Source organism: Phallusia mammillata, chromosome 1 (genome assembly GCF_965637545.1).
Source record: "Phallusia mammillata chromosome 1, kaPhaMamm4.hap1.1, whole genome shotgun sequence".
In the NCBI taxonomy this organism is placed as follows: Eukaryota; Metazoa; Chordata; class Ascidiacea; order Phlebobranchia; family Ascidiidae; genus Phallusia; species Phallusia mammillata.
In genome coordinates, this window is record NC_137252.1 from 22,838,303 (window position 1) to 22,852,272 (window position 13,970).

Consider the following 13,970-nt stretch of genomic DNA (forward strand, 5'->3'; position numbering starts at 1 on the left):
TAGATATCAGAATAATTGATTTTGGGGATTAGTGCCAAATGCTCAAATCTTTTTAGGCCCACTGCAAATCTTAAATCACCACATATAGGCTACTGGTTAACTGCATTTACAGCTTGCCACACTTCTACCAGTCCTTGGCAGATTGAAACTAAGCTATTTGAACAATCGCTAATTTTCAAATTTGCTGTTGATATAATCACAACTCATAACTTTTTTCTGTGCATGGTTTTAAAGATTATAGACTCCCAAATACCATCGCGTAATGGAAATGCTTCTTTTTCTCTGTTCTTACCTTCCTTTACTATCTTTTCTTGAAACTACTAGCTACTCTAGCAGTCGGTCGCTGCGGAAACCACGCAGTTATGAATTATGACAAAACAAAGTGCATTATTACCCCAAATGTATATTACACCTTACGTAAGGTTCACTTGAGCACGATAATAGTGTGCAATAAAACGATTATATAACTCTGATAATTTGTGCTCTGGCCAATTTTGATAAAAATCCGTAGAAATGTAAACACTGATAAAAATGATAAATTGTCTGGATGGTGTAATGGTCAAATTTTCAAAAAAAAATTGCATCCGGCCGAAAGGTCAGAGTGAACCCACCTTGACCCCCCCCCCCCCCCCCCTAACCGAAAACCTGCGGACGCCCTTGCACATCCCTAGTACGTAATTTGCAGGCAAAGCCAGAAAAGTCGCATTTAACGGGAAACGACAATCAATCGAGTATAAACGGCAAAGCAGCTAAAATCACATCAACTTGGAAGCTCATGTATGATTTTTTTCGCATGCTTTTCAAGAAATTTGACAATGTTTCTGCAATTCAAATCATGTTGCTGACTTTGCACAAGATGGTGTAGTAGCTAACAAGATGATTATGTGGTCAAATTGCCAACACATTTTTAATAGTATGGGGGGTGCTATGCTTAAAAGTGATAAATCTACCTGTTGTTTAAACTGGATGTTGTTGATGATAAAATTGTGTCATACATATCAACACCCAGTACTTCATCTCACCATACAGAAACATGGAAACATCATAAATTGCAATAATTTCCAAGTCGAATATAGATGAAATTAAGCAACATAAGTATGTGTGTGTGTATTAATTATTTTCATTTTAGAATTACGTATTTCAAACATGTATAGAGAAAATAGGAAAATAGTCGAAGAAGTTAGACATTAATTCACAAGCTCCAATATGATGATCAGTCGAAGCTTTTAAGCTATTGAAGCAATGATCGAGTGACATAGTCACATAATGCAATACTTATCAAAGAAATTTTAACCTTCCACTGATGCAATATAAAGTGCATGTGCTGTTTTTTTTCGACAAATTGTGCCTTTTATGCAAATATCTCAGTGTTCGATAAAATTTCGTGCAAAGTTGGGTCATGTGGTGTATTAAGGCATAAATAGCACGATAAAAATGTAGCTAAGAACTAAAAGCAAAGAGGGCGAGAAAGGCCCGTTTAAATCATGGCACCAAACACTTTTCGGTGTATTGTAACTTTGCCGGATTTGGCCTTGCAAATAACTGGAAATATTGATTATCCGAAAACAAAATAAACAGAACGGTTATTAACATACATGAATGTACTTAAAGTTGCTGAGACTCTCATCAAATTGCTGAGACTCTAATCTTAAGATTCTTTATATCTCGAGAACAACACATTTCCTTCAAAATAGGACAACGTTCAAACCACAACAAATAACGAGATAACACGCTTTTTGACTGTCTTTGGGTATAGCATCTGATATATTTGAAGTTACAACATATTCATGTCACCGCATTTGCTTACAATGCCCTAAATCACGATTTTTTTGCACCCTTTGAAAGCGTTTCTACGCCAAACGTTCATGCTCTGCGGCATACTGATGGTTAAATAATACTTATTTAATTCTAGATCTAGACTTCTAGAGTATCTAAAATGTGTCCTAAAAAGTAATTTTAAAAATGTGGTTTGCTTTGATTTTAGATTGTACTCGCCATACGCTTCTTTCTTTTAATTCACAATTCCACGTGTTGTTGGTAGGTAGTTTCTATAATCAAACTTTCACTCAAAACTGACAATATATATGTAGGCCTATATTGGGTAAACATAAATGCTATTCACAGGATCTGTCCCTCTAATAGTAGGCATTTGCTTCTTAATTAGGCCTATATTGTGAAGCAATAGTTGGTAAAAAAGAGTCTCAATAGCCTAAGCAAATCAAGGCCCTCGACATTCGAGTCCTAAGTTAAACTAGAAGGGTGGCTTAGTACATATTGCCCTTGCATATACACTATACCCTATTTTAAAACATTGATATATTTCCTTTGCTTATTTTATATTGGGTCCCATACCATTCACTGTCTTTTATAACCTTAGTTGTTTTCTGCAAGCAAGTAAAACGCAGTGATCGGGACTGGGCTTAAATATTAATACTATGTAGAAAATAAACTATATAAATTTAGATTTACCCCAGGTACTGTTTAAAGTATGTCATATTTAACGTTCTTTTTCAAAGAAACGAAGGAGTAAGTAGTGGCATAATGGGGTAAAACAAAAAATGAATAGCAAATTCTACAAGCTGTCCAATTTTCATTCAATTCAAACATTGTGAAAAGGGTTACACATTTTAGAGATTAGTTGGTTAAGTTGTGGTGCTACAGGGCAAAACATAACATTTGAGGACTTAGTATGTTTAATAAACTTTGCGAATTTCATATAATTAGGACGTTTTTTAAAAGTTCATTTATTTTAGGGGGCTAGTTAAGTAAATGTTGGGGCTACACATCAATTGAAACCTACAAATAGCATAGTCCACATACTACCGAAATTTTATCCAATCCCGACACTGTTTAAAAAACTGACCCATTTTAGGGGGCTAGTAGGGTAACTAATGGGGTCCGACACACAAACTAAAAAAATATAAAACCCCAATGACTTAATTAATAGTACTGCAGAATTTCAGCCCAATCCGCCAATGTTTAAAATTTCGACCACTAGAGGTGTTTTGAGCAACAACCGTTAATGTTTCTTACGTCATAGGGCTGTTAACAACCCCCTAACTGCCATGGCACAAAAATGTAAACCAAGCAATTCACAAAGTCACAAACGAGTAACATACAGCTGTTTGCCCTTGTAACACTATTCAGCAACAGAAATCTTTCGTTTGTGGTGCCCAGTAACATACAAATACGTTTTACACTTTGGTGGCTTGTGGGGTAAATATTAGGACTACAGGGCTTAACACAACAATTGACACCTATAAATGGCATACTGTATAAGCTATCCAAATTTCAGCCAATTCTGACACTGTTTACAAACTGACCCATTTTAGGGGGTAGCGGGGTAAATACTAGGGTTATTTGGACAAACAAAGTGGGATGCACATCTACATAACTTTATCTACCATCTGTATAAGTTTTAGCCAAATCCATCAAACATTTGATGGAAAAACGAGTCGGACAAACTTTGGGAAGAGAATAACCCATTTTAGGGGGCTAGCGGGGTAAATACTGGGGTTATCAACAAAACCAAAGTGGGATGCACATCTACATAACTATATCTACCATCTGTGTAAATTTCAGCCAAATCCATCTAACATTTGATGGAAAAACGAGTCGGACAAACTTTGGGAAGAAAATAACCCATTTTAGGGGGCTAGCGGGGTAAATACTAGGGTTTATCAACAAAAACAAAGTGGGGTGCACATCTACATAACTATATCTACCATCTGTGTAAATTTCAGCCAAATCCATAAAACATTTGATGGAAAAACGAGTCGGACAAACTTTGGGGTGAAGAAAAAAAAGAAAAAAAAAAGAAAAAAAAGAAAAAAAACACACAATTTGAGTAAAATCAATATGTGTCCCCTTCCCTGAATAATTACCAAATATATCTAAAGTGTCATAAGGTTACGTTGTGAAAAATAATATCTGAATCCCCCACTGCTCTTTACCAAACTGACAAAGCTCACTTCTATCGCTTGTTGGAGCAAAGCGGTTGCCGAACTACTTGCCTATAAGCAGGGTTGCCATCGACCTGAAACCAAAAATAAGGACAACCGAAAAATTTATTTTTTGTACGAAACAAAACCAACGTCTTTGAATAAATCTTTGCATTTTTACGAGCCATGAAATATTATACGCAATATTTTGGCCAGAAACAATCTTTTGCAGCTACTCCTTGTTCGTAAAAAATACTTCGTGCATCTCACGACAGCTCAGGTCTAGGTTTACTGTTACTTGTAGCAGGGATTTTGCTAGTAATTGTTAAAAATAAGACGGAAAGAAGGACTCAAGTCAAAAATAAGGACATTTCTTAGAAATAAAGAAAAATGAACTTTTCTAAGACATAGCCCTTCAAAATAAGGACAAATCTTAGAAATAAGGACGGTGTGGCAACCCTGCCTATAAGTCTGTTTAACCACAATTTTGTGTTGTTTCCTGGTCAGTTGTAACCTGCGAGGTGGCCATATAGACATATTTTGGTAACAGAGTAAAATCGAATTTTCGCAACACATTATTTATGAAAAAAAAATTATTTCCCGAAATAATCCGAATAAATATTAAAATATTTTACCGAAAAAGTAAAAACTTGTAGTTCAAATTTTGCTACACTTCTTTTATGTTTCGCACGGCACTGAGCAGAAATGCTCGATAAAATTCGGTGAAAATGTGAGCAATTAGTATATCCGCACGGATGTTTCGAATTAGGGCATCCGACCTGCTTGTATAAAACGTTCGGAAATCGTTTTGAAAAACATTTTATTGTAACGTTAAATGCCAAACACTTAGTAAGACCATGTGACTGAATAATGTTACACGTTATGTAAATACTATAAGCCTACCATGTGGATAATTAAGATAATTATCTTCCTCATCATCATTTAATTGGCAGCGATCACAAACGTGACAAATCTACAATTTTATTACAACCTACATATTGGACAAGAATTACCAACGTTATCTAGTTCAAATCTATGATCAGATATCTTAAATAGGATTTCAAGGAGGGTGGTTATTAATATTGTGCTAAAAGGTAAAACAACGTGAAACAGGTTGTATGAAAAATCCAACAAATATTTTTTATGTGAAATATTTGATCGTTTGCAACTAATGTCAAATATTTATTCAAAGAAAAATAGGTTAAATAGGTTTGACACTAAATTTCACACGTTCCTGATTTCTTTCCTTATATTTTGTAGTTGGATTTGAGGGTGTTTTAATCTCAGTAAAGGCCAAAAAACGAAAAACAAAGCACAGATCTCAAATTTAACCAGCCAAAAATGATGGTTGAACAGCGCAATAGAAACAACTTTAAATACCAAACTACATCAATAAATACACTATATAGATCATGCTTTTTCCTTAGTCAAACTTATGAGAACTCGGGACATGATTTTCTGTGATCAACCCAGGAAAAGTTTTAATTGTATGAAAGCATATCTGAATTAAAATATAAGCCAACGTACGATTTAATTAAATACGGCATAGGGAGAGGCATGGGGAACTTGAACAACCCATATAAGTACATCGCACACTTCGACTACCTTCATTCACAAACTACAATGCTCTGCATGCAAATGCCTTCCGCCGTCAACTTTACAATTCCCTGAAACCGAAGTCGTGAACCCTCGCTACTGAAAATTCGCTTGATCATTGCGACCTGAAAATCACGCACAAGAAACACACGATTGAATTTGCACGAAACTAACGGAATTAAGTCGTGCTGTCTTTTCAATGCCATACCACGATTTTCCATATTTTTATTTTTGCCAAGCAAAACTTGTGTAATCACAAAAGCATACGTTGATACAAGCAAGTTCAAAAAAACGCGTATGAGTTATTTTAACCCAGTTAGGTTGCATCTTAATAAAATTTCTGTTAAAGATGTCCCCAATAAAAGTTGTGCATTTTACTTTTAAATTGTGACATCATATGGGTGTGTTCGCTTTTTTGACGTCTTGCCAAATGGAAGTTGGATTGCGTAAGAACTCGAAACATACATTTTTTAAGGGGACTACAAAAATTGCACGTAATCGGTGCACGCAATACAACGCAGGCATCTCGACATCCTGTAGTGCGAGTGATGTAATGTCAAGGACCGAATTGCTTTTTTTTGCAACAAATTTGCACCCGAACACTGAATGAGAAAATTCGTAGGACCTTAAACAACAAAAACTAATTTATTTTACAAGAGTATTTTTCGTTTAAATACACAAAATAAGAATGTACAAAAAAAAAGAATATGTCCCAAAACCAAACTGTAACAAATGTTTTTTTACGTTTGTGTCATGCATAAATACCCTTATATTTAAACTTTTTGAGTAAAAAAAACAAATTCGAAAAGTTCATTTTCAGTTGAGCACGTTTTAATGAGAAAAAATGCGTGTTTCATAGTTACAACAATCGTAACCCCATTTTGCTATTGCCGTGGCTCCATGCCTTTTGCCATCGATGCCTTTGAAACAAATAATTTTGAAGAGTAGACTTTATAAAAAAAATTATTAACCCAATGCTTCTAGACAAAAAAAATACAAGTATAGAAGTAGTAAAAACTCCTTACTGGTATAACAATAATCTTGATAATATCATTGTGAAAAGAAAACTAACTATACACGAGGACACACAGGAGTCTGTTGAAATCCTTTCCAATAGTTATATAATTTGCACCACGATGACAACACACGACTTGGCAGTCATCTTTTTCCACCTAAAAAATTGGAGAACAAAATGCAAACTGTTAAATCCCACGAAAGCATGTACATACATATCTAACCCAAGTCCATACAACGGTATCGTGCGAATGTCGATTGCGTCCATTTCCACTCGGCACGGTTTTGAACTCCCTTCTCAGTCACCAATGCCGCTGAGTCATGTACACGAATTGCGTGTTTAACAATTTCGTTTAACTTTGTGCAGATATTGACGTTGCATGAGAACGATTTTATCATCGCGTGTGCTCAAAACTGCCGCCTTCCATCACGAATCCTCAACAGTTTCCAAGAAAACTTTAAGTCGCCAAATCACCCTGTCCACAAATATGGGGTCTAACACGTTTACAAAAGGCCTTTGCAACATTGCACAAGCCGCGCATTACAAGCAACGTCCACAAACAAAGTTGAACACAAGATGGCTAGTTACGTGACAGCTTGCTTGTTTGTTATTTCTTTGGTTATAGCCGTATGTTATGCATTTCAAAGGCGAAGGTAAGTGTTTAGGTTGACAAGAATTATTTTGAAGTGAAATTCGGCCAGTTTTAAAATGACGTAGAAAATACCTGTGTCTTTGCTGTAATAACGTTTTTTTTTGTATCCTCATTATTAGTCATAGTCTATACCAGTGGTTCTTAACCTGTGGGAAATTTCCCACTAATGGGAAATTTAATGGTTTTAGAGGGAAATTATGTGAATCAGAAGTCACCAAACTCGGGCATGTGGGTTGAAATTAACAATATTTTCCGCAACAACATGTAAGATTAACTACATCTAGTTTTGCAAGGCGCATAAAAATCCAAACATCGTTTGTTACGTCACAGACATTACTAAAAGTAGCAATGACTTTGTTATTGTTCGCGAATAAATGCATTTGATCTGTTGATTGTGATGCAATAAATGACTAATGCAAGCACCTGAGATTGTTCAAAATTCCACACGATATTACTTTCTCAAGAAATCACTAACAAAACTAAATAAAATCGCAGTATACCTTTAAGGTCCCGAACAAATCGCTTCACAAAATTATTTCGATTAAAGAATAATTTTTTTGTTAATGTTTGACACAACACATTATTATAAAAATAACAGAGGAGTAAATTTGAACTTGGTGATCTACTTTAATGGGAAACCGCACCGAAAAGGTTAAGAACCACTGGTCTATACCAAGAAACTCAAGATTTGGAAAAAAGTTCCTTGAGATTTAAAAGTTGGAAAATTGTTTTACAAAACGTAGCAACATAAATTGCCAATCTTTTAGAAAAGTTAAGAAAAAAATAACAATAATTAAATAGTTTTAGCATTAAACTCTTGCTCTTGTTTGAAAAGGCGAAAAGGGGAACCGCCTCTAGTGAAACACGGAATTCCGTTTGTTGGGGCAGCTTTTGATTTCGGAAAAGACCCCACGGGATACTTACGTCAGATGCAACGTCAACATGGTGACGTCTTCACAATCAAGCTGGCCGGATGGTAAATACGATGTTGCAAATATGTAAAAAATGTTTTGAAAAAAAATTGAAAACAATCTGACCTCACGTTATGTACGTGATACTCGGTCGTCACTACCAATTAAATACCAAACGAATTAACAAATACCATTTCGTTACGTGTGTTGAAATAAAGATATCAAACTAATCAAAAATTCAATATGCTTTACAAACAGGACCCAACACGTCTTTATGAACCCCTTAGACGTACGCAAACTGGAAAAATCGAAATTCTTAGACATAAAAGAAATTTTGAGAGATTTCGTCTCAAGAATGGTTGGAGATCCACATAGAATCCATGCGGGACCAAGAAAAGGTCAACAGACATCGAAAGAAGACGCGCATGGTCATCTTATACCTCGGTTAATTTCAACCAATCTGCGCGGATCTGTGCCCTTGTCTCAACTTTGCAGCTCATGCGGACGTGTCGTTCCTCGAGCGTTGTGGCACGCTTTTGAGAGAAAGGTGATGCGAGGAAAACCGGAAAAGGTAAGAAATGGATTTTTTATTCAGGATTTCGTCTTGAGACGTTTTCTTCTCATTTTTGTTCAAAATGACGTTTCAAGCATGTAGGCTTTCCGTCATTCCCAAATTTAAATAAAATTAAAACCGGTGTCAAAAACTCAGTTACTCCTTCGATTGGTAGTTAACAGATGTCATGCTTTGTTCATCTAATTGTTTGCTAGTTTTAGGAAAGTAGCTTTTTTGGTGGTAATGACGTTACCTACTTAACCTTTTCCGCAGTTTCAGCTTCACGAGCTTTGCAAGAGTTTGATTTTCGACGTAACATATAATCTGCTCTTCGGTACACTTGAATCCGATGATTTGTACAAAGAAGACACCGAAAGTCTGTATCGTGAATTTTATGCATACCACAAAGACTCGGCTTTGCTGGTCGACAGAATTCCGATTCATTTTCTGCCGCACACCAAGCGCGCCAGGAACAACCTTTTCAAATATTTGAGCGAACTTGATTGGTCAAAACGAACCGATGTTTCATCGCTGATTGGTGACCTTGTGGGCGTTAACCCAAAATTAGGTAAGACATCAAACTAGGCCCCAAGGAAGTAAAATGATAACGAAACACAACTATTTTGTTGTGTAACACCAAATTTCTCCAGCGGTTTCCCAAAATTTGCCAGTAGCCTAATAAATAATTCGTTTAAGCAAATATGGCTATTTTTGGTATTTAAATGAAACACTTGCGGTCTCTTAAAACTACTTAGCGGTCACCCAAACCAAACCTTAAAAAACCCTGATCATGTCCATTACGTAGCGTATACGACTTCGCTTGACGTCAAATGATTTAGTTGTTTCGGCTGAATTTATTCGGCAGTTTTGCGGTTTCGGCCGAACCCAAATTAAGCTGATCTCCAATTTGAAACAAGCTCGTCCAAGTTCTGCAATAGCTGGATAACCAATTTAGGTAAAATTCACTGGTATTAGATTTGTGCGCAAAACTAACATTTGTCACGTAAATACGTCATCGTGACATCAGGGAATCCACCAAAATGATTTCAAATAAAAGCGATTGGAGGATATCACTTACAAAGCCAATACTTTTAGCTGTCCTACATACTTAAATCACGCGTTCTTCCATACGGCTTAATCACGAATTGGCAAGAAAACAGATCATGTCCTTTCGGGCCAAACGAGCTCATTCACAAAACGTGCTGACGGTGCAGTTTTCCATAGCATCGCTAACCTCGTGAATTGCCAGCGTGACTATTACAACCGCTCTCCGGTTGTCTCGAGAAACCCACTTGGCATGAATATACCAACCGTGCAATATATTTATCACGTGACCGTTAGTGAATGCGATACACTACATCATAAGCTCGGTTAAATAAGTTTTAAACGTTCTTTTTAATCTGAGTTCAAGATTTTTTAGGAAGACCGAAACGGTTTAAAAACGTCGTTGTGGTTATCCATTGATATTTACGCCACTTCAAAAGTGTTTTAATCCGAGCTTTCTGCTTTTCAATCGCCGCATGTTATTTTCACAGAATTTCTTCAGGAAAGAACGAGGCATCTTCTTATTATACTTTGGTCGGCTCAAGCCAATACGATTCCCGCCTTATTCTGGTGCCTCTTTTATATCCTGAAGAACCCAGATGCAAAAGCCGCCATTAGAGAAGAGCTCGACTATACGCTTAAATCCTCATCGACTCGCTTCGAAACAAACAACAACAGCAAAGGCTGTAAAACAAATGAAGATTTCCCCAGCATGCAGATTATTCGAAGCTTGGATAAAACTACCATCGACAAACTTGTAATTCTTGGTAGGTGTTAAGTAGTTTTAATGGTAGAAATCGAGGACATGATTAGGCCAACGTGTGCGATAATTTCTAATACATTCTGAGGTGGGGGAATAGGTTTACCATCGGCGTATCGCTGAGTCAGCTAATAACAAAAAATGATCAATATTTGCCACGTCCGTAAATGCGAAACATGTTTAACTTTGGGTAAAAAAATACATTCCAAAAACGTTAAAAAATATATTGTATCTAAAATGTTAAGTTTCGTCGCCGATTGCAATTTGCGTATAAAGCGTTGATCGCAACTTAATGAAGAAAATGTGCCTTGGAAAGAATGATTAACGAGCAGTGGAAGAACATTCCATATAAAAAATCCAGAGTTTCTGATATTACAAACATCGAGGCACGACTTTAAAATTTTGTTAAATATAACGTGGGATTAATTTCTGCCTTTGCACGCAACAAAAAGAAAACGGCTTACTCATAAAACGAATAAGCAATTATTTGCTTCAAATTCATTGCAGGCCTATTTGCATGTTAAAACTTAAACAACATGAGAGGGGAGACACGTAGGTTAAAGCAACACAACAAAGCCTAATTAAAAATGTAAAACAAATTGCAACGGTTTTCGGAAAAAAATAACACTATTGTGCTCTTGTTCAGAATTCTTTCTACGATTTTTTGTATTGGTTCTATCCCCCTACTCTAAACTTCAATTCGTTTCTGAAAAAAAAAAATTAAGTGAATTGAAAGCCCACAAGACAGCTTGTGCAAAAAAAAAAACTCGTGGCAAAAACCTATTTTCGAAAAACAACCTATTGTAAAAATCACACGCATCAAAATTCCCCGCAAGTTATTGCAATCACTTTGCTATAAATTGAAACCACTTTGCAATCACTTTGCTATCAATCGATTTGGCGAAATAGCATGCTGCATACGACTTAGGGTTGGCGCTTTCAACTCATTTACATTAATTGGTTTGACGTGAAATGACAAACATGCGGTGCACTTTACCAGTTGCAATGCTAAATTAGGGGACGGGGGCACTACTGGGATTATTTGGTTATTTTTTGCTAAATTTGCCACAATCGCTTGCAAGTTTTGATCACCCTCTCTAACTTAAGCCTGACAAATTTAAACGTACCTGACGAATAAGCAAAACAATCGCATTCAAACAAAATATTTATAATCTGATGCTAATTCTAGTCGATTCACTTCGTTTCATGTCGTTTACGAAACGTGGCATTTCGGTAAAGTGTACAATTCTTTCTGTGGCCAATATTTTCCCAAATTTTGTAGAAGTCGTAATATTTAGTTGAATGAAGCAAAAAAGGACATTACTAATTTATGGGAAACGGAAACGAAAGAAACGACATACTAATTTACGATTAACAATGTTCTAAAACAATGTTATAGGCACTAAATCATCCAGAGGGGTAATTGAAACGTCTTGTCAGCATGATTTGTTAGGTAAAAATTTAAACACAAAACAAATTAAAACGAAAAAAAGCATTCTTACTGCATATTTTAATACCTATTGCGAACATGCGTTCGACTGAACACTCGGGAAATGTTTGGTTGGTTGTATTTGTGAATTGAACATTTGCGTGGGTAATATAAGAACAAACGTTAAATTAAACTTTATCTATCGAGAGTAACACCTTATAAAAGGGTTAGAAGATAATATCAAAGATAAAGATAACTTACAATTAATTGTGACGTCACAGATTCATGTGTTCGAGAAGTGATGCGCATGACTGGTTCCAGCTTGAATCTGCGTCTAGCCGTTGATGACGCAACATTGCAGACTGCGTCAGGAAGTAGTTACGCAATCAGAAAAGGAGACTTCACTATGTATTACGCACCCAATACTCACATGGATTCCGAAATCTTTGAAAGTCCAAACGTAAGTTAAGGATTTAGTTCACGCACTGTTAGGAAAACATATGCAAACAACGATCCGTTTGAACTTTGATTCTTTTTTGTATTTTTGTGTAAACTATTAATGCGTAAAATCTACTGGCACCGTAGATCACGGCAGCCGCTCAGTTCGCTCAAGTTCGATAGGTGGCGCAAAGAGCACGAACACCTGTTTAAATCGTTATCTCTTCAAACACACTGACGGTCTATTTTGGTTGGAGTAAGGTATTATCGTTGAAAAATCAATAAAGCTAACTTTAAACATCGGTTCGTAATTTCAATTTTTTTGAATACTCATTTTCCAACCCCACCCCTCTTTAGCTGCTAAATTAAGATTTTAGCTCTTCGCGCCACCTATGGAAATTTAGCTAAATGTGGGGCTCACGTAATTCATGGCATTAGTAGCTTTACCATGTATGTTATGCAAAATAGTTAATAAATGTTCTTCCCATTGTCAGGAATTCATCTACGACCGTTTCATTTCACGGCCAGGCGAAGATGCAACCTCAAGCATGAGCGATTGCTCGGAAACCAGTGAACCGGAACGTACCACAGCTCTGCGTCCGAAAAGTCGATTCTACAAGCAAGGACAACGCATAAGCGCATCCCAAGCCATTATGACCTTCGGATATGGCAAGACACGCTGCCCCGGTCGTCACATTGCTATCATCGAAGTCAAAATGATTATTCTTTCGCTTATTACGTATTTTGACGTCACACTCGCCTCCGATGAGAAGGGAATTCCCCCTGAAGCACCAGATTTCGATTTGCGACATTTAGGATTCGGTGTCATGCCACCGCAAACCGATATTGACGTTACAGTTGCAAGCAAATGAATTTATTTCACGCGACAGACTTATAACCTGCAACTAAAGAAACGTTTCGTTATAAACGATCCGAAATGGTGGAGATGATTGAGGAAAACAAGATCAAATCTTACGACAAAATGTATCAACTTTTGTTGTCAAATCTGTGTAATATAGAGTGATTTACTTTCACGGGGAGTGCTATATTTTTTTCGCAATTTCTGTAAATGTTGAAAACATTCTAATATTGTTGTGATGTAAAATAAATTAAGCGATTGAAGTCAAACTTCTGCGAAAACACCGCCCAAAAAAACGTTCGTCAAATGCTACTGATGACCCCAATCACGTAACAACGAATATGCGATCAAACTTGTACTTAAATCTATATGATTTGTTTTTGCAGAACAGTCCTATTTTGGCACTCAGTGTAAAGCACAGCGTTTTTTTGTTATTATTGGTACTTGTCTAAAGTTGTGACAATAAAGAGTATTTCGACACAAGCCTATTTACCTTAACTAATTTTGGAAATTGTTGGCAGACGAATGCGGACTGTAAATCCTAATAAACCGTAACCTACGATTTGTTACGAAAATTGTCGTCCGGTTAATCGCATGGATCGTAAACGATATGTAAAGTTAAGCGGGTTGCTGATTTCTATATTATAGGCTAGTCTCAAAAACCGATGTTTTTTTGTTAAAGTGGAAACGAAAAGAGACAAGCGAACCTCAGCTTTGCGAGAACAAAATAATATATAATAGCTAAAGTATAATATTTGTTTTGCACATTGCG

The 13,970-nt window shown here is 36.3% G+C and overlaps 1 protein-coding gene across 1 annotated transcript; it reads left to right on the forward strand.

Annotated features, from left to right (window-relative positions):
• The first annotated feature begins 7,128 nt into the window (after positions 1 to 7,128).
• On the forward strand, positions 7,129 to 13,211 carry LOC145209195 (cytochrome P450 7B1-like). The gene is made up of 7 exons (XM_080079469.1): positions 7,129 to 7,205; positions 8,040 to 8,180; positions 8,374 to 8,686; positions 8,942 to 9,236; positions 10,204 to 10,479; positions 12,183 to 12,361; positions 12,834 to 13,211. Exons 1-7 carry the CDS (start codon positions 7,129 to 7,131, stop codon positions 13,209 to 13,211), a joined length of 1,659 nt encoding a protein of 552 aa, XP_079935595.1.
• Positions 13,212 to 13,970: the final 759 nt, after the last annotated feature.